This window comes from Drosophila simulans, chromosome X, assembly GCF_016746395.2.
Source record: "Drosophila simulans strain w501 chromosome X, Prin_Dsim_3.1, whole genome shotgun sequence".
In the NCBI taxonomy this organism is placed as follows: domain Eukaryota; kingdom Metazoa; phylum Arthropoda; class Insecta; order Diptera; family Drosophilidae; genus Drosophila; species Drosophila simulans.
Window position 1 is genome coordinate 12,773,285 of NC_052525.2, and position 16,986 is coordinate 12,790,270.

Below are 16,986 nucleotides of genomic sequence, written 5' to 3' on the forward strand. Positions count from 1 at the left end.
ATACCTCTGATCTTTACAAATATTGATCTTCACACACATTCGCTGTTCTGAATGTATCGATGGCGCCTATCGATTCAGTGCCAGCTCTAGTTTGTTATTGTTTGGTTTTGTTTGGGGCTGTTTTTGGGGGAAAAAACGCGCAACGTGGACGTGGAATTGAATAGATCGGCACCGAGCATAGCTCACCTGTGCTCCCCCCTCGCCTTGAAGAGCATAAAGAAACACCTGTGCCCCCGCCCCCGCCGTCCACACCCACCGACGCGCCATCATCAAGTGTTTTTCGTTTTAGTTCTTGCGAGGGTTTTTTCAAGACAGCATCTGCTTGATCTCAATGTGGTGATCTGGCAAATACGACAGCACACTGATACACGCATAGATAGAATAGAATAGAATATAGTATATAGTCTAGTATATAGTAGATTGAATATAGAGAAATCGGGCGATCCATGAGCGAGGCCAAGATGAACGGACGCTCCATTCGCATCAACCGGCTGCCGGCCACCATTGTGGCCATCCTGCTGACCATTGTCCTGGTCTACTTCCTCAATTTCCACCAGGAGGAGCGGCCGGCGATCTACGGCATGCTGCGCAGTGACAATCCCAGCCGCGTCAATCTACGCAAGATGCTTATAGCCGCCATACAGGCCGCCCAGCGTGGCGGACTCGAGGTACTGGACGTGGCCCGAAGTCGCCAGCTGAAGGAGCGCAGCAAGGGCAAGACGGACGAGGGCGTCAATGATCCGTTCACGGATGCCGACGGCCGGTCACATTGTGTGATGAAGCAGGGCCTACAGCGAATCTTTCCCCGCGTACAAATCTTCTCCGAGGAGGACAAGGAGCACTGCAAGCAGGCGCACGGCTATGATCTGGATCCAACGGTCCTCCACGAGACCGCACAGATACCGGATGTGACCGTAAATGCCCAGGATGTCACTGTTTGGGTAGATCCGCTGGATGCCACCAAGGAGTTCACCGGTAAGGATGGCTTCCATAATTATTTATATTATACAATCTAGTTGGTCTGTTCTGGAGATAAATTTCGTTTTTCAATCCACAGAGGAGCTGTACGAGTACGTGACCACTATGGTGTGCGTGGCGGTGGCCGGAAGACCCATCATCGGCGTGATCCACAGCCCGTTCAATGGACAAACCGCGTGGGCGTGGGTGGGAAACTCGATGTCCGAGTACCTGTCCAATCTGCATCCGCAGCATTCGCCAAACAATCAGGCGCCCATCATTACAGTCTCGCGATCCCACACGGCGGGTGCCAAGGATCTGGCGAGAGGCATCTTTGGCGAGAATGTCAGCCTGCTGACGGCGGCGGGAGCTGGCTATAAGGTGCTCCAGGTGGTGGCTAACAATGCCACCGCCTATCTGCACACGTCGAAGATCAAGAAGTGGGACATATGCGCCGGCGATGCCATTCTGCACGCACTGGGCGGCACAATGACCACGCTGAATGATCAGTTGATTAACTACGGACCAGAGGAATCGCCAGTCAATACGGAGGGTCTGCTGGCCACCTTGGAGCAGCACGACGAGTACATGGACAAGCTGTCCAAATATCGCGAAGCGCACAATGGCAAGCTGGCGTAGAGGCTGGCCACCTCTTGGAACCATAGCTCCCCTAGATTCTAACCCTTCCCGAGGAAATCCCCTCGCCCAGATCGTTTAGGCAGCATTCAAAAATAGCTCTAAGTTTAAAGAAGGAAACCTGTTTTTCGTAATCTCAGTGTTTGTTTGTGCGTGTGCTTCTTTTTTTTTTGCATAATTACGTTGGTTGTGCGGCGGCGCGGCGGGGTCATGAACCCGGACCAAACCAAACCGCCCAGTTGGCTCAAAATAAACTTATTTTAAACTGAACACACGCACTTCTTACTAACATTAAATGGGTACAGACTTTACCCCTAAAACGTAAACTTTATATACCCATTAGCTATATACCCACCATACTAGCTAAAAATTTAAAGAATATTACCTGTTTCTTAGCAATAGGAAATTTGTTTACTTCAATTTCATTTTTTAAATAGTCGAGTTTTACTCCATAATTAGCCAGGTACCGAACCACGCTAGCTATCGATATACCAAGAGTGTACTGCACTCACAATTCACAATTTTTATAGTTTGCGTATTTTTTTACAACCGGGCGGTATTATCTATCGATAGTTCGACGGTCACACTAAGCGTACCACTTTTTTGTATAAACTAAAAAAAAAGCGCAGTGTATTATTGTTGTTGCTTATAATGCGTTTACTTAAATCGAAAATTGTTAATTAAATGTGCGCTACCTGCGCCCGGCATGTAATCACTCGCATCGATCCAAATGGGCGGCCAAACGAAAGAGGGGCGTGGAGATCGCCCCCCTTCTTCTCCTTCTCCACCCATCACATCAAGCCATCCACCGCTGCCCCTCCCCCTTCTCGCGTTACTGCTGCTCTTGTTGTTGTTCTTCCTAAATCTGATGCCGACAGCGACGGCGACGGCGACGGCGACGGCGACGTCGAGCGTAGCAGAGGGGGGCCAGGCGGTGCAAGTGCAGATGCCACAAGATACGGAGCTCCCCCAAAATCCCGAAACGGGCATCGCGACGGGACCAGGAACAGCGTCATCGTGCCCACAGAAATGCAGTTGCCGGAGCACAGCGGAGAACATACACAGCCTAAAGATTCGCTGCGATGAGCAGCAGATAACCAACTGGCGAGAGTTGGACTTTGGAGAGGATGTGACCAGTATTGTCAGCATGTAAGTGATTCGATAGTTGCCCCCTGGTGTTCCTCTAAAATGGAAATAACTTACTTTTCCTTATAGCAATGCCAGCAAGAATTCAATTGCACTGATAACCGCCGAGGATTTTCGAAACTTTACTGAACTCAAGCGTCTGGATTTGTCGTTCAATCTGCTCACCGAACTGGACAAAGACACATTCGGGGATAGTCTGGCGCATTTGGAGAAGCTTAAGCTGGCCGGCAATGCCATTAGCCACATCTATGAGGGCACCTTTGACCAAATGCCCAAGCTTAAGTTGCTGTAAGTTGAATATCCATTCTGAGTTATTATATTCTAATTGATATCATCTTCTTACAGCGATCTGTCTGGAAATCCCTTGGCCTGCGATTGCGGTTTGATTTGGTTGATCGCCTGGTCGAGCAGCCGCGAAGTGCGTCTACAGCCGCCACCAAAATGCGAATCGCCGGGCAACTTTCGAGGCATGCCGCTAAAGAAACTGCGCGTGGGAAAGGATTTCCATTGTGAGACGCTGCTGCAACCGTTACTCGAGCTAATTCCCAGCCAGAATCAGGTGGCATTTGAGGGCGATGAGCTGCAGCTCAAGTGCCACGCCCCACGCGTTGCCATTGGTGTGCCCAGGGAGAGCGAGGATCTGCCGACCAAGGCCTATGTGTTCTGGGGTTGGTCCGAGAAGATACGAGCCAAAAACTCCACCGAGGATATTATTTACCAGGATCCCACCAAAGTCTTCGGCGATGTGAACCTGGAGACTCGCCATTCCACAGACTCGGGCATACTGCAATCGATACTGCGCATTGCCAGCCTAACCCAGAATCACACAGGCATGTGGGATTGCACGCTGCGCAGCCAGCAGGCGAATCTATCGCAGGCCATCGTTCTGCATGTGGTGGCCAAAGGGACGCTGTACTGCGAAGCTCGTGTGGTGCACACGAACAAGGGCACCTACCACTGGCCCAGGACGATGCGGGGCGAGACTGTGCTGCAGGAGTGCGTGGAGGAGCCCAGCGATGCCACGCAAGCCCGCCGAGCTTCGCATGAGTGCGGGCCGTCGGGTGAGTGGCTAAATTTGGATACGGAAAGTTGTGTGTACGTCAGCGAGACGACACGCATACTGGAGCAGTTCGCCAAGGTGAATCTTACGCTGACGAAGGGTCAGAATGCGCTGGAGATTGCACGCCGTTTGCACAACTTTACGCAAGCGCAGACGCAGCTGAATCGCATACGAGATCCCATGGATTTGGAGTACATTGCACGCACGTTGGTCAAGTACTTGGATCAACTGGAGCAGCCGCAGCAACAGCAAGAGATAAGTCACCTGCTGATGGACATAGTTTCGCAACTGCTTAACCTGCCCGCGCATCTCTTTCGAGCCGCACAGTCCGAGCAGGGAACTGGGCAGCGGCTGCTCCACGTGGTCGAATCCTCGGCCATGCGCCTGGCCTTGGCCAGCACCCAGGCGGAACCGCTGCCCGCGGAGATGATACCCTGGCGTGGATCGCTTGCCCAGCAGCGCAACCTATTCGTCGAGTTCTTTAACATCAGCTTGGATGCCTTCGTTAGCCTGTCATGCGTTTGGCTGGAGCAAAGTCCGCGAGGCTTCCAGTGCAACAGTGCCAACGATACGATACCCATGTATGAGCATGGCGATATCGATGCCGCAATCCAGCTGCCCTATAGTGTAATTGGAAATAGCTCAACCACTTTGCCGGCTACATCGACAATCCGTAGTCTCCGCTTGATGATCTCGCTGCACAGGAATGGCAAACTGTTGCCAAATCTGCGAGGAAGCCACAATGAATCCCTGTCTTCCGCCATCATTGGAATACTGGCGTACAGCAGCGATGGAGAGGCGCTGCAGTTTAGGGCCGATAACGAGCTAGATCCGGAGGAGGATGTGTACCAGCAACGGGTAACAGTGATGCTGAGAGCTCACCCGTATCACAATCCACTGAGTGCGCCTCAACCCGCCTGGTGGGATGCGGATGAGCAGCGCTGGGAGACGAGCGTTTGCCAACAGCACTACCAGCATCGCACTCTGGTCATGTTCAGTTGCAGTCGCACCGGTTACTATGGCCTGCTGCAGCGGAGCCTGTATCTGAATGATTTCCGTAGCGAGGAGTCGGGCGCACGTTTCAGACATCCACCGGCTGCAGTGTACGCTGGCTGCGGTCTACTCTTCGCCTGCTGCGCCTTCAATGCGGTGACCTTTGCTGTTTTCGGCAGAGCTGTGCGAATCAATAGGGTACAGCGGCATGCTCTGGTCAACACCTGGTTGGCCCTGGGTGCACTGGCCCTGGCCTTCTCGCTGGGCATCTACCAAACGGCCAGTCAGCCGCAGTGCCGTCTGTTGGGATTGCTGATGCACTACCTCGGACTGTGCGTACTGCTGTGGGTTTGTGTCAGCCTGAGTAGCATGTACAAGCGACTGACCAAGACGACAACATCCGGTCAGGGACAATGCCCGGGTCAGGATATGGAGCCGCAACGGGAGCGAGAGCGAAAACCCATTCTGGGCATCTACCTGGTGGGCTGGGGCATCGCGCTGCTCATCTGCGGCATCAGCAGTGCTGTGAATCTGGCGGAGTACGCAACCTACGACTATTGTTTCCTGCACAGTTCCACCACGCTGAATGCACTCCTTGTGCCAGCCGTCATTCTCGTCATCTTCTGCGGCATTTTGGCCCTGTGCATCTATTACCAGCTGAGTCAGCAGGCGGTGAATGTGCTGCAACTGCAAATGCAACATCAGCAGAATCGTCAGTATTCGGACAACAATACGCAGGCAACGGAGCACATCGATCTGGATTGGCTGGATGCGAATGGCAGTGCCACGACAGCGGCGATCGGAGGCGGATCTGGCAATCATGGTGGTCGCAAGGAGCAGGATCACATGCAGGAGCAGTACAGCACGCTCAGCAATCCATTGAGCAGCATTGTAGACGACTTCGAACGCTCGAACCTTTCGCATTTGCGTGGTCACTTCATTTTCCTGGTCCTGTATGCCGGCGCCTGGTTGTCCGCAGCTGCCTACGTGAATGGTGGTCAGGAGCTCTACGTGCTATCCTTCGCCGGCTGCTGTTCGGTTTTGGGCATTTTCCTGCTGATCTTCTACAACCTGAGCAGGAACGATGCTCGCCAGGCATGGTCGCAGGGCAGAGATGGACGCAGCATACCCGCCAAGCTGGTGACCTACAACAATGGCAGCCAGGCGAGGGGTGCCCACCCGTCGAGCATGATGCCTGGACCCGGAACGGCCATGATCAGCAACTCCATTGTAGCCTACAAGGCGAATCCCGGACCGGGCAGCTTGTACGAGGCCAACAATTCGGCGGGCTCGCGTTCGAATAGCCAGTGTTCGAGGAGCATGCGCAGCCAGACGAGAAGTCAAACGAGGAGTCAGCAGGAGCAGCTGCTCCAGGCCAACGGTGCCGGCGGCGTTACTATAATCAACAACACCAGCGGTCAGCAAGGAGCAGGCGGTGGTGCAGCGGCTGGCGGAGTTTCTGGCTCAACCGGTGGAGCACCGGTGCCACCGCACAGCCTGAACGCCCTGCTCCACGGCTCCAGTCACGACCTCATACCTTCGGCGGAGATCTTCTACAATCCCAACCAGATTAACGTGGCCCGAAAGTTCTTCAAGAAGCAGAAGCGCCTGGCCAAGCGGAACAACTTCGAGCTGCAGCGCCAGACAATGCCGCAGATGCAGCTCCAGATGCAAATGCAAATGCAGCTCCACAGCCAGCACAGCCTGAGCGATGCCAGTTCGGAGCAGCTGTACAGTAGGCACCACAATGCGATGACAATGCTGGCCGGCGGCAGCAAGATAAATAACACCAATCTGCACTACAAGAATCAGGGCTCGCCGATGGCTGGAGCTCCCAAGGAACACGGGAACATGGGTGCTATGAGTTCCGGTGGGGATTCCATGCAGTTTAAGCGCTTTGTGCCTGCCAGCGCCTCGTCTGCGTCCAAGATCATGCAGGCCAATATCTACACCAACATCCCGGAGACATTGACTCCCCAGCATGAGGTGATCAAACTGAGGGCCAATGGACGGACTAGAACACCTTCACTGCTGGATGAAACGCTGCACGAGCTGGACGACGACGAAGAAGAGGAGGAGGAGGAGGAGCATGGTCAGACGCCGGCGACAATGGAGGAACCGGAGCATGAACTGGAGGAGGAAGACGCCAGTTCACTAGACGAACATGCTCCATTGTATGCCAATACTCTGCCGCCAGCTAGCGGGATGAGCAGCCTGTTCCGAAACCGAGGATCATCCCATCAACCCATGAGTTCCACGCCCGTCAAACAGCCCAGCTTGGAGGCTATGAATAGTTTGGGCTTGCCGGAAGTCAGCCTTGAAGAGCCGCTCCTCCAGAAGCACGAGATATACGTGTCCAACTCGCTGCAGGTTACCACCACTAATAGCATCCAGTTGGAGGACGACTTTCCCAGTGTCCTTATCCGCTTCAGTCAGCAGCAGCAGTCGAAGTCGCTGAATAATATCAGTGAGATGCTGGCTGGTGGTGGAGGCAGTGGGGCAAACGCACCCGGATTGGATAGCCTAGGCGACCAGCAAGAGTCCAGCCAGCTGTCCGTCAACGAGGGCAGCACCCTGGAGGAGCAGCAGTTGCGCCAGATTTACTCCTGCTCCAGCAGCAATCTCAGTCAGCTGAAGGGCCATCATCCGACGGCTACGGTGGACACGGAGGACGATGGTCGCCTGCTATCCGGCAGTCCGACGAACGAGAGCGATCTGAACTACCAAAACTCGGAGATTAGCATCCGAAGCCATGGACTGTATGCTCCCCAGGCGGACAACGATCTGAATCTGACCCTAACCGATGATTTTCGCTGCTATCAATCCTCGAATGCCAGCGATGCAGATGTGGATGTGCTGAACGAGTTCGACGATGAGTTCGTGGCGGCCACGGGTGGCGAGAGGGTGGCAGGTGATGCCGAGCAGGACCACCATCACGATCATGACCAGGACACCTCCATCGACGAGCTGTACGAGGCCATCAAATGCCGCAGTCCGTTGAGGAACAAGCAGGAGGCCGTCGAGCGCTTCGAAAGAGAAAGAGAGCGCGATCGCGAGAAGGAGATGGAGATGGAAGCGAAGCCACTGAGCAATTCCCACAACGAAAATCTCAACGAGACGATAGAGGATGACAGTAGCCAGAGCAGCGTGATCTCGTACATCGATCCCAGGGCGGCCAACGAGCCACGCCCCTTTCCCAGCTAGCTCGGCCCACTCAGCCCAACCCTAGTTAGTTGTATATAGATTATAGATATATACAAGATGTATAACCTTACCGCCCGCCTCCCCGCTTGGCCGTCAATCCAAAAGATTGACGTGCCAGTCCCAAAGTATTTTAGTACCACTGCCACTCGCCAATATGCATATATATGTATATATATATATATATATATGTTTATGTATGTGCAGTGGGCTTATATCCTAAGTTTCGCCCACTCAAAACCCAGCTAACTGAACTTGTAATTATAGTAAGGGCTCCCTATTTATTATGACTAGTATTACTCCACAAAGATCACCAAGTCTCACACTCACCGGAGAAAACTTCATCCAACCAGATGGTCCATCGATCAGTCATCCACAATGTCTAAGAAATCACCGCATCCCCACCCAAAGTCCTACACACATTTGATAAGTTTTAAATTCTGATAAAGCAAAATGCATTTAAATGTAGGCTAAGTTTATATTTAGATATAAATAAATGAAATGTTCACTTAAAGTTACCGGCGTTTCCATTGACCAATCCCAAATGATGCATTTAAGTGGTGGCATTTAAGTTTTTTAAGAAGAGATTACAAATGTTGCATTTATTTCGAGGACAGACAGTGAACACATTCAACAAACTACTTGTAAAGTAGATACATAATAGCAATTTTACCATATTAATACAATGATATCCGTTCAACATCGTCATGGAGTGTGAGTGGAGGAATGGCGATCATCTATCTGGACGTCGACGGCGATGATACTTTCCAGCTCTGATTGAATTACACAACTTATAACGTAACAATGGGCTGGGAAAGTAACAGCAGCGACGCCTCAGCGACGATCAGTTTGATTAGCGTCAAAGGTTTAATCTTAATTTGTAACAATAACAAGAGATGTGTATAAACTATAATAAGATAATACAATTTTGCTGATGCCTGGACAGAGCAGGGAATGCATCCAGTTTCCCGCTCCTTGGGGCTGTTGTGCATGTTTCTCATGGCAATGCTTCTCACTCCGGTCGGGTGATCCTCTCAGCTCCCAGAGAGATTCACAGGCTCCGTATGGACTTCCAGCGTCGCAGCAACAAACACGACGAGGTCAGACCACTGGAATATTGGCTAAATTCACTAATATTTATGTTGCGTGTTGGAATGTCGATTTTCTCTTTTAAAGTCTGCCCGAAAGAAGAAACATAACAATTAGCACGGCGTCTAATTAGAACGGGTTGGCGTTCGATGCTGACCTTGTAGGCTTCTGGAATTTCCGTCGGCGATCTGTGCACGATCGTTCCGTTGATGTACAGCATATTGGCCGCACTCTCCTCGGGCAGAGTCAACTTCTGGTAGGTGCAGATGGCCTCGCGCTCCATCCGCTTCACGATCTCCTGGCAGGTGGGGCTACTGCTCACACACAGCACTTCCGGCCCCGCCATGGTCACATAGTACTTCAGCCTCTTGGTGCCGTTGACCTGAATGCGATGAATAATGGTTGAATGGTTGTAATATATGCAAATATAATAGAAAGGGGAGCTTTAATAGACAATCCCAAAGATCTGTTCACAGATGGTTGCTCAATTGTAGTAATATGTAGTAATATAATATAATATTATAACAATACCCGAATCGGCGTCACTGGATATTCGGGATAGGCCATGGCCACCGCCCGGGCTCCCTCCTCGTTAGTGAAACTGGAGATGCCAATGAAGAATTCACGACCTAATGCAATTAATACAATGCTTAATAATGGAACATGGTATCTCTTTAAATGAAATATATACCCGTGAAAAGCACATCGCCACCATCGAGCAGAGCTTGCGGATCCTCGATCTCGATGACCGGAATGTCCAGCTCTTTTTTGAGGATAATGGCCATGCTCTCGGCCTCGAGTCGCCGCTTGGGATGCTCCGATCTTCCGATCAGGGCCACTCCGTTACAGATCACGGCACTGTTCTCGACGAATACGCCCTCGGGCAGCTGGTCATCCGGCGGCAGCTCAATCACATCGAGGCCAATGGTCCGCAGGAGGGTGCAGTACTGCTCGTGCTGCTGCTTGGCCAGTTGTACATCGAACTTCCCGTTCTCCAGCAGGGCATCCGAGATTCTACGGATTTAAAGCGGTTAACAATGGGTGTACTAATTGAGGCGCGAATACGGGAGTGTCTGAGTGGATAAACGAGTGGGTAAATGTACTTGTATGCTAACTATTCCTTATTGACTTATGGTTTGCTAAGAAAGTTATTAATTTATTAATGCTATTATTAAGCATTTTGTTTAAGCATTGCTTAATGATTGTGGGAGAAACTATTGTAGATGTGTGCTTGGTAAACATGAAACTGTATTTTTAAACGTATAACTTCAAAATTCGTATCCTCAGATTTATAAGTTCTATTATAGCTACAGATAGATTTGAATAATCAGATAGATAGTGTGGGTATATCAAAACCAGATAGTATTAAATACAGGATCCAGGAACTGGGCACCTTGGAAGGTGCAGCCCCACCCACTGGCATGTGTACCCACGAACGATTGGTTGGGTGACCTAATTCCGCGCCACTGGGGCACTCCCTCCTCCGGATGCGCCAATCCGTCGAATTGCGACGAATCTGGGCTCCACTCACCTGGCCACAATCGCATGTGTGTACTTGGGCGACATGGTCGGCGGATTGGCCACTGGGTGCTCGTCCTGGGCGGCGGAATGCAGATGCAGATGCGGATGCGAAGATGGGGATTCGGATTGGATTCAGTTGGGCACAGTGTGACCTCGCTGCGAATGCCAGTAAAGGCAATTCTTCCAGCGCACTGGTCACTCTGCCATTCACTGGAAATATTTAAAAGTTATTGAAATGATTTAGTAACGGAAAATTACACTTCTTGTTTCTTAAATGTAGTATTGCAAATCAAATAAATGAGTAATTAAAAAGGATAAGCATATATATATATAACTGAACGAAATGCGAATTTTCTATGCATTTCCATAATAATTGACCCAAAAAACGTAGAAGGAAAAGAAAATTGCTCTTACTGTGATATAACTTATTTACGCTTACGAATAAGGTTTTATTATTAAAATATTAAATTAATAATATAAAAAATCGTGACTTGTGGTGAACAGTTACGACCGCAGCAGTGACCTCAAGAATTACCCGCTCCAGCGTTATCGATAAACCGCCGATAACGAGTGCTAACGCATACACATCGCCAATTTGGGCATTTTCTCGCATGTAAATTGCGAATTGTGCTTGCATTTTTCGCGTTTTCCCGCGCACACAATCCTTCGGCAGCCGTGAAATTAATGCGCCCAATAGTAAAAGAGCAGTAGGCATGGACGAAGGTGAGTAAGAACATTGCATCCAATCCGCGCGAGCGTTTCATTGATGGCGGCGTCTTGTCTGGTGCAGATTATTCGGCGTCATCTTCGGCCGGCGGTGGCAAGAAGGCCGGCAAGCAGCACAACACGCTGCCCTTTTGGGGCAACGAGTCCTCGATGAACCTGAATGCCCTGATCCTGGCCAACATCCAGAGCTCCAGCTACTTCAAAGGTGCATACTAATCCACACGCGTGCTGTTGTCAATCGTCCCACTTACCCGCCTTTTTTTGTGTACTCGTAACAGTCCATTTGTTTAAACTGAAAACCTACCATGAAGTGGTCGACGAGATCTACTACCAGGTGAAGCATATGGAGCCATGGGAGCGAGGATCCCGCAAAACGTCCGGACAGACGGGCATGTGCGGCGGTGTGAGTGGTTTATGAAATGTAGCGCTAATCGTTGGCGATGCTTTATGGAATGCGCGAATGTATGTACTCATTTTCGGTATCCTAATCCATTCTAGGTGCGAGGCGTTGGCGCCGGCGGCATTGTGTCCACGGCATATTGCCTGCTCTACAAGCTATACACGCTGCGGCTGACCCGGAAGCAGATCAACGGACTGCTCAATCACACAGACTCGGCCTACATCCGGGCACTAGGTAGGTGTTGGTAAGTCGCATGAGTTCAGCCGTCACATATGCCGTCGCTTGCTCCTGCTCCCCCAGCTCACCAAACGAAACGAAACCAAACCAAACCACACCATACATCACCCCAAAAATGAAAAAAAAAAAAAAACATCAAGCAGGGTGGGTCGATTTGGACGGTTGCAAACTATAATAGAGAATCTTGGCGGATGGTATTCTATGGATTGAAGAACAATCACGTTTCCTTTTCGATTTCAAGTTGTGCCTTTTGCGAGAAGAGGACCTAGCATCTCCTTGCATCTGCCTGCGAAGGTAATCTTTACCCTACTTGCAAATATTTTATTTTATCAAGTAATCATGTTTATGCAATTCCCGGAGCAGTTCATTAAGCATGCACAAATCTTTTCAAATTTATTCGACTTAAATCACAATCTTGACTATTCAACCCTTGCTTTTTCAGAAATTCCTAACTAAAATCAAAGGAAAAAGTCAAAGTCTACGGTAATTTGCCTATTAAAAAATATCTTTTTTAGGGATTTTTAGTTTCCTTTTGCATGATTTTGCCGATTTTTCCCTCGCAATTGTGTGCATAATTATTAAATTCGATTAAATGCTTTATACTACATTCATGATTTTTAGATTTTTCCAAAAGAAAATTCCATGTTTTGTCAGAGTGGCCTTTCCCTCTAATTGAAAACATAAATTCCATTCAAAAATGAATAGGCTTCCAACTAAGTAATACTTTCCCGTCAATCAAATCGAGCCACTCTACCATGAAACTCATTTTCCCCCTTTGGCCAACCACCACAAGTTCAACTCCTTGAAAATGTTTTAATCCCGAGTTTTATTCCGTGCCGCAGGCTTTATGTACTTGCGATACACGCAGCCGCCGAGTGACCTGTACGACTGGTATGAGGACTATTTGCAGGACGAGGAGGAGATCGACGTGAAAGCGGGCGGCGGCCAGGTGAGTCAACTGTATGAGCCACCAATCACACGAAACCCAACACTCGGTTGATAGAACTTGGCACTAACCTAAGCTATTTGCAGGTCTTAACCATCGGACAGATGGTTTATCAGTTTATGACCAAGCTGGACTGGTTCTCCACGCTCTTTCCGCGCATCCCCGTGCCGATTCAGAAGCAGATCGAGAAGAGGATCGAGCAATACTGTAGGGAGCAGGGGGTGACCGTTCATCAGTTGAGCACGGGTCGGTCGACTGCAGGTCAGGGCACTGCAGCCGCTGCCCAGGATGCGGACTACCAGGAGTATCCGGAGGGTGGCGTAGAGCGTGGAAGCGGCGGACGTGGCGGTGGACAAGCTGGCTCCCGTTCCAACGCCTACCCACAAGCGAATAACTATCGCAACGATTATGACGAGCGTGACTACTATGCTACCGCGTCTGGCTCGTCCTACGGCCGTGGTCGCGGTGGCTACGAGGACTACCCACCGGCGCCACTGCCACCACAGATGCCTTACGGCGAGCGGGAAAGGGAGAGGGATCGCGAGCGGGATAAGAATAAGGATTACGACCGCCACCGCAGCAAGCACAAGAAGAAGCACAACCATAGACAAAGCTCGCGTAGCCGCAGCAGAAGCCGCAGCCGGAGTCGCCACCGCTCCGAGCGCCATGAGCGCAAGCGCGACGGTGGTGGCTACGAGCGGAGCAGCAAGAGCCGGCACAACGAACACTATGAAGAGCGGGAGCGACGTCATCGGTGAAGACCGAATCCACCCACCAAAACAAGCCTCCTCCTTCTTAAGTTGTTCTGTTACTAACTAACTTTGTTTCACAATAGTACTACTACACTTTTTTTTATTTGTCAAGCCCTATCTACACTTTGGAAGCCGCGAGCGTCAGTTGCGCTTCTTACTCAGGTTAAACACTCTCCGAAACCCCGAAACGTCCCATAACTAACACTAAATCTAGACACAATCACATGCGGACACAGCAGCAAGGCTATATTTTGTAATTTGTGACTACACTTACGCTGATAAAATAGTTTCAAAGTTGTGTTTATGAAAATAAAGTCAGAAATTATTTGTTTAAAACGGTTATTGCGTCAATTTTATTTAAATATAATATAAATATATATATGATATATGATATGTGATATATGATGATATATGATATGATATATATGGGTAGTTAGTTAGTTTTGAGTTAGATTCAAAAATTAAACGGGTGTTTACTTTTAAGCTGAGAGAACAAAATGGATGAGTTCTTGGACTATCACATATCCATCAGTGATTCTAATTAGTGATATGATATATCAAGGGATTGAAAACTATTGCTGCATACTTTTTAGAGAATCTAGGTTTTAAAAAAGACTTCCTAATGTTTTGCAGTGTTTCTTTTTGAAATGTTTGGCCTGAAATTGAAGTTGTGCTTATGAGAGCTTTTGATTGAAATATAATCATCAGTGCTGCGCAATTTAGGAGCAGGTGAAAAACCAAGACTGCCAGGGAAACTCCAATCCAACAGACTCCGGTATTCAAATTTGAGAGTGTAAGTTCCATGTCTTGTAACAGATAAATTAAGCGGATTACTAATTCCAATAGGTTTAAACAATACTCAAATCACTTCTGATATTATTATAATGCAAATTTAAACTGTAGGGTATATGGTTTATACTTGAACTCAACATAACCTAAAACACTTTAACCGGTAGCTGCTTCATTACATCAAAAAAGAATGACCTTCTCCTTATTTTAGGTTTTGTGGGAGGTTCCACCATCATATGTGTACTCAGAAAGATTACGGAAAGGTGGAGAGGTTCGGGCGATATCTTAAAGTTAGTATCTTATTCTTAGTATCGCATATATGATCCCATCATTCTCGATGGTAGAGGATTGAGGCAGTTCGCACGGCGGGACGTTTTTCGAGCTTTGAGCCGAGCATGGAATTATAATCGCCAGTGCTGCGCAGATTATTGGCAGCGCGGATCGGTCAGGTGCGACAGCTGAGACAGGTGAGGCGGTGCCAAGCCTCCTGGCCGAATTTCGAATTTCGAATTTCAGTTAGTGTGCAACGCCTGCGTCGAGTTGTCGCCTCGCGCGCCGACCGTTAGAGGAAAAGCGCCGTCAAAAGAAAAGCGCCGGGCAGCCAGAAAGCGGCGTATCAAATGTAATTAGCATGTGCCAGCACCATTGAGAGAGTTCACTTAAGCCACCAAATCCGAGCCGTAATCCAAGCCAAAAAGCACACAGACATGCACAGCCACTGCGATCATATCATATCAATGTCAGGCAATACAGCAACAGCAACAACAAAAATTGCAGAGAAAACAAACCGGAGTGGATGGAGCGAACAACAGTAAACGGCACACAATTCACGCGTGTGCGAATGCGCGCGTCAAATGGCCCGTTTTGACCATTTTGGGAAAACGGGGTACTGTCTGTGTGTGTGTGCTTGTGCGAGTGCGTGCGTGTGCGCCTCTGTTTGTGTGTGTGTGTGTGCTTATGGCCATAAAACATGATTAGTGCCCGAAAGCAAATGTGCAAAGTTTATGGCTGGGCCAGCACCTTTTCTCCGCTCTCTGTTCTTCACTATTCTCTCTCTTCTCTCCGCGTTTAAGCTTGGCCCGAAACAGAGATGCCAGATAATGGGCGGAATATAGCTGCTTTTAGCGGGAATCGATTCAAAAAAAAGCTATATTTTTCGAAAATATCTAGAGGGCTATAGTAGACCCATATGCATAGTGGATTTGGTCTAACTGAAAGGGGCTTATTCATTGCAAACGCGCTTAGTCATAAAATAATTTCACTTAATTGTGACATTCTAACGAACTGAAATATAAGCTACCTGATTTTAAACGAATTTCTCGGAAATACTTTTACTGCCTAAGCAAGTAGGCAATACTTTGAGATCGCTAATATCCGTAGATTGTAGTCTGTTAACTTAGTTGTGTGCATTTTTACTAGCCCATTAAAGGTTTCATACCAAAAAACATGAGCTCGCATTTTAATAAACCGTTTGCCATTGTAAAATAATTACATTTGGCGTACGTGTCGTATGAGTAATATTTTTAAAATACGGCTTTATCTTGTTCAAGGCGATATTTTGTTTTGCTTCAATTAATTGTATAGCGCAATAAGACAGTAAGTTTTCGATTTTCTATTGTAGTGAAATTGTTTCATTTGAAAACTATATTACTCATACGCAATGTGCAACGAGGCGTATGAGTAATATGTCATTTCGGTATAGCACTTACTTTTAGACTACCAATAATGGTTTTAAAAAAGGTCTACTAATTGTGTCATGGAAATGCGGTGCTCTTTGAAGTATTTAGCAGTTTAGTGATGCGATTTCTGACTATTTCAATTTATTGCATACTTATTGTATGTGCAGTTGTGTATCGGAAAAAAAGGCCGACCTGGTAGATCTGATCTTTGAGAGGTCTTGTGAGCTTTCCGAGCTTCGGAAACCACGATTTCGGTCAGTGGGGCAAATTGATCGGGCGTTCCGGGGAGGGCCAATCGCAGGCGAGAGTGCGAGAATGCAACTGGTCATTATCCTTCACTATTTTTATTAGCGCTTACCTATTTTCTGTGCTTTTTTTTTTTTAATTTTTTAATGTTTTTTGTTGTTGTTGTTGTTGCTACCTGCGTCTCTCGTCAAATGCATTGACGTAATTGGCCGAGCGAAAAACTTAGCCGTATATCGATCTCGATCGCAGGTGTGTTAACCTAAAGTGGTTTTGATTTCACAACCGCAGAAGAGCTGGGGGGTGTATTACTTTAAGCTGTTACCACGTCATTCCGCCGGTGCCTATCAGCGTCAGCAAACTAGCGTCCGTGCGTCTTGTCAGTCAACAAAAAATAATATATATAAAAAAAAAAAAATATTAAAAAAAAACACATGAAAAAGGCCGAGGCCCAACAACGCGCACAGAGCCAGAACAAAAAAAAAAAACAAAAAAAAAAAAACAAACCAACGACAGAAAATCACATAAAACAATAAAAAAAAATGCATTTTTAATTGCCCCCTTGTTATTTATACCGCAAATGGTGGGCGGAGGGCGGCGGGAATCGTTGG

The 16,986-nt window shown here is 48.4% G+C and overlaps 4 protein-coding genes across 6 annotated transcripts; 3 read left to right on the plus strand and 1 right to left on the minus strand.

The window, feature by feature from the left end:
- The first annotated feature begins 60 nt into the window (after positions 1-60).
- On the plus strand, positions 61-1,863 carry LOC27207114 (putative inositol monophosphatase 3). The gene is made up of 2 exons (XM_039296645.2): positions 61-975; positions 1,058-1,863. The coding sequence occupies exons 1-2, from the start codon at positions 447-449 to the stop codon at positions 1,594-1,596; spliced, it is 1,068 nt and encodes a 355-aa protein (XP_039152579.1). The 5' UTR covers positions 61-446; the 3' UTR covers positions 1,597-1,863.
- A 258-nt stretch (positions 1,864-2,121) lies between these two features.
- On the plus strand, positions 2,122-8,507 carry LOC27207364 (adhesion G protein-coupled receptor A3). The gene is made up of 3 exons (XM_016183062.2): positions 2,122-2,742; positions 2,809-3,027; positions 3,085-8,507. The coding sequence occupies exons 1-3, from the start codon at positions 2,324-2,326 to the stop codon at positions 7,994-7,996; spliced, it is 5,550 nt and encodes a 1,849-aa protein (XP_016039171.1). The 5' UTR covers positions 2,122-2,323; the 3' UTR covers positions 7,997-8,507.
- A 52-nt stretch (positions 8,508-8,559) lies between these two features.
- Positions 8,560-10,785, minus strand: LOC27207936 (N(G),N(G)-dimethylarginine dimethylaminohydrolase 1). Its single transcript, XM_016183564.3, has 5 exons — positions 10,614-10,785; positions 9,774-10,096; positions 9,614-9,711; positions 9,240-9,464; positions 8,560-9,170 (listed from the first exon to the last, which is right to left on the minus strand). The coding sequence occupies exons 1-5, from the start codon at positions 10,646-10,648 to the stop codon at positions 9,045-9,047; spliced, it is 807 nt and encodes a 268-aa protein (XP_016039172.1). The 5' UTR covers positions 10,649-10,785; the 3' UTR covers positions 8,560-9,044.
- Positions 10,786-11,150: 365 nt separating this feature from the next.
- Positions 11,151-14,000, plus strand: LOC6725847 (pre-mRNA-splicing factor 38B). Of its 3 annotated transcripts, XM_016173826.3 has the most exons (6): positions 11,151-11,326; positions 11,394-11,534; positions 11,608-11,732; positions 11,828-11,963; positions 12,809-12,915; positions 12,999-14,000. In XM_016173826.3, exons 1-6 carry the CDS (start codon positions 11,317-11,319, stop codon positions 13,668-13,670), a joined length of 1,191 nt encoding a protein of 396 aa, XP_016039175.1. In that variant the 5' UTR covers positions 11,151-11,316; the 3' UTR covers positions 13,671-14,000. The 3 variants fall into 3 exon arrangements, with proteins under 3 accessions (XP_016039175.1, XP_016039173.1, XP_016039174.1); XM_016173824.3 differs by lacking the exons at positions 11,151-11,326; positions 11,394-11,534; positions 11,608-11,732 and having other exon boundaries at positions 11,828-11,973; XM_016173825.3 differs by lacking the exons at positions 11,151-11,326; positions 11,394-11,534; positions 11,608-11,732; positions 11,828-11,963 and adding an exon at positions 12,237-12,260.
- Positions 14,001-16,986: the final 2,986 nt, after the last annotated feature.

Bases quoted from the DNA above. Each gene is read 5' to 3' on its own strand.
- LOC27207114 (XM_039296645.2), top strand. From the start codon at position 447: ATGAGCGAGGCCAAGATGAACGGACGCTCCATTCGCATCAACCGGCTG. The intron at 976-1,057 runs GTAAGGATGGCT...TTCAATCCACAG, and splicing joins TGCCACCAAGGAGTTCACCG to AGGAGCTGTACGAGTACGTG.
- LOC27207364 (XM_016183062.2), top strand. From the start codon at position 2,324: ATGGGCGGCCAAACGAAAGAGGGGCGTGGAGATCGCCCCCCTTCTTCT. The intron at 2,743-2,808 runs GTAAGTGATTCG...TTTTCCTTATAG, and splicing joins GTGACCAGTATTGTCAGCAT to CAATGCCAGCAAGAATTCAA. The intron at 3,028-3,084 runs GTAAGTTGAATA...ATCTTCTTACAG, and splicing joins ATGCCCAAGCTTAAGTTGCT to CGATCTGTCTGGAAATCCCT.
- LOC27207936 (XM_016183564.3), bottom strand. From the start codon at position 10,648: ATGTCGCCCAAGTACACACATGCGATTGTGGCCAG. The intron at 10,097-10,613 runs GTGAGTGGAGCC...TTAAATCCGTAG, and splicing joins ACACATGCGATTGTGGCCAG to AATCTCGGATGCCCTGCTGG. The intron at 9,465-9,613 runs GTATTGTTATAA...CATCGCATTCAG, and splicing joins ATCCAGTGACGCCGATTCGG to GTCAACGGCACCAAGAGGCT.
- LOC6725847 (XM_016173826.3), top strand. The intron at 11,964-12,808 runs GTAGGTGTTGGT...TCCGTGCCGCAG, and splicing joins GGCCTACATCCGGGCACTAG to GCTTTATGTACTTGCGATAC. The intron at 12,916-12,998 runs GTGAGTCAACTG...AGCTATTTGCAG, and splicing joins TGAAAGCGGGCGGCGGCCAG to GTCTTAACCATCGGACAGAT.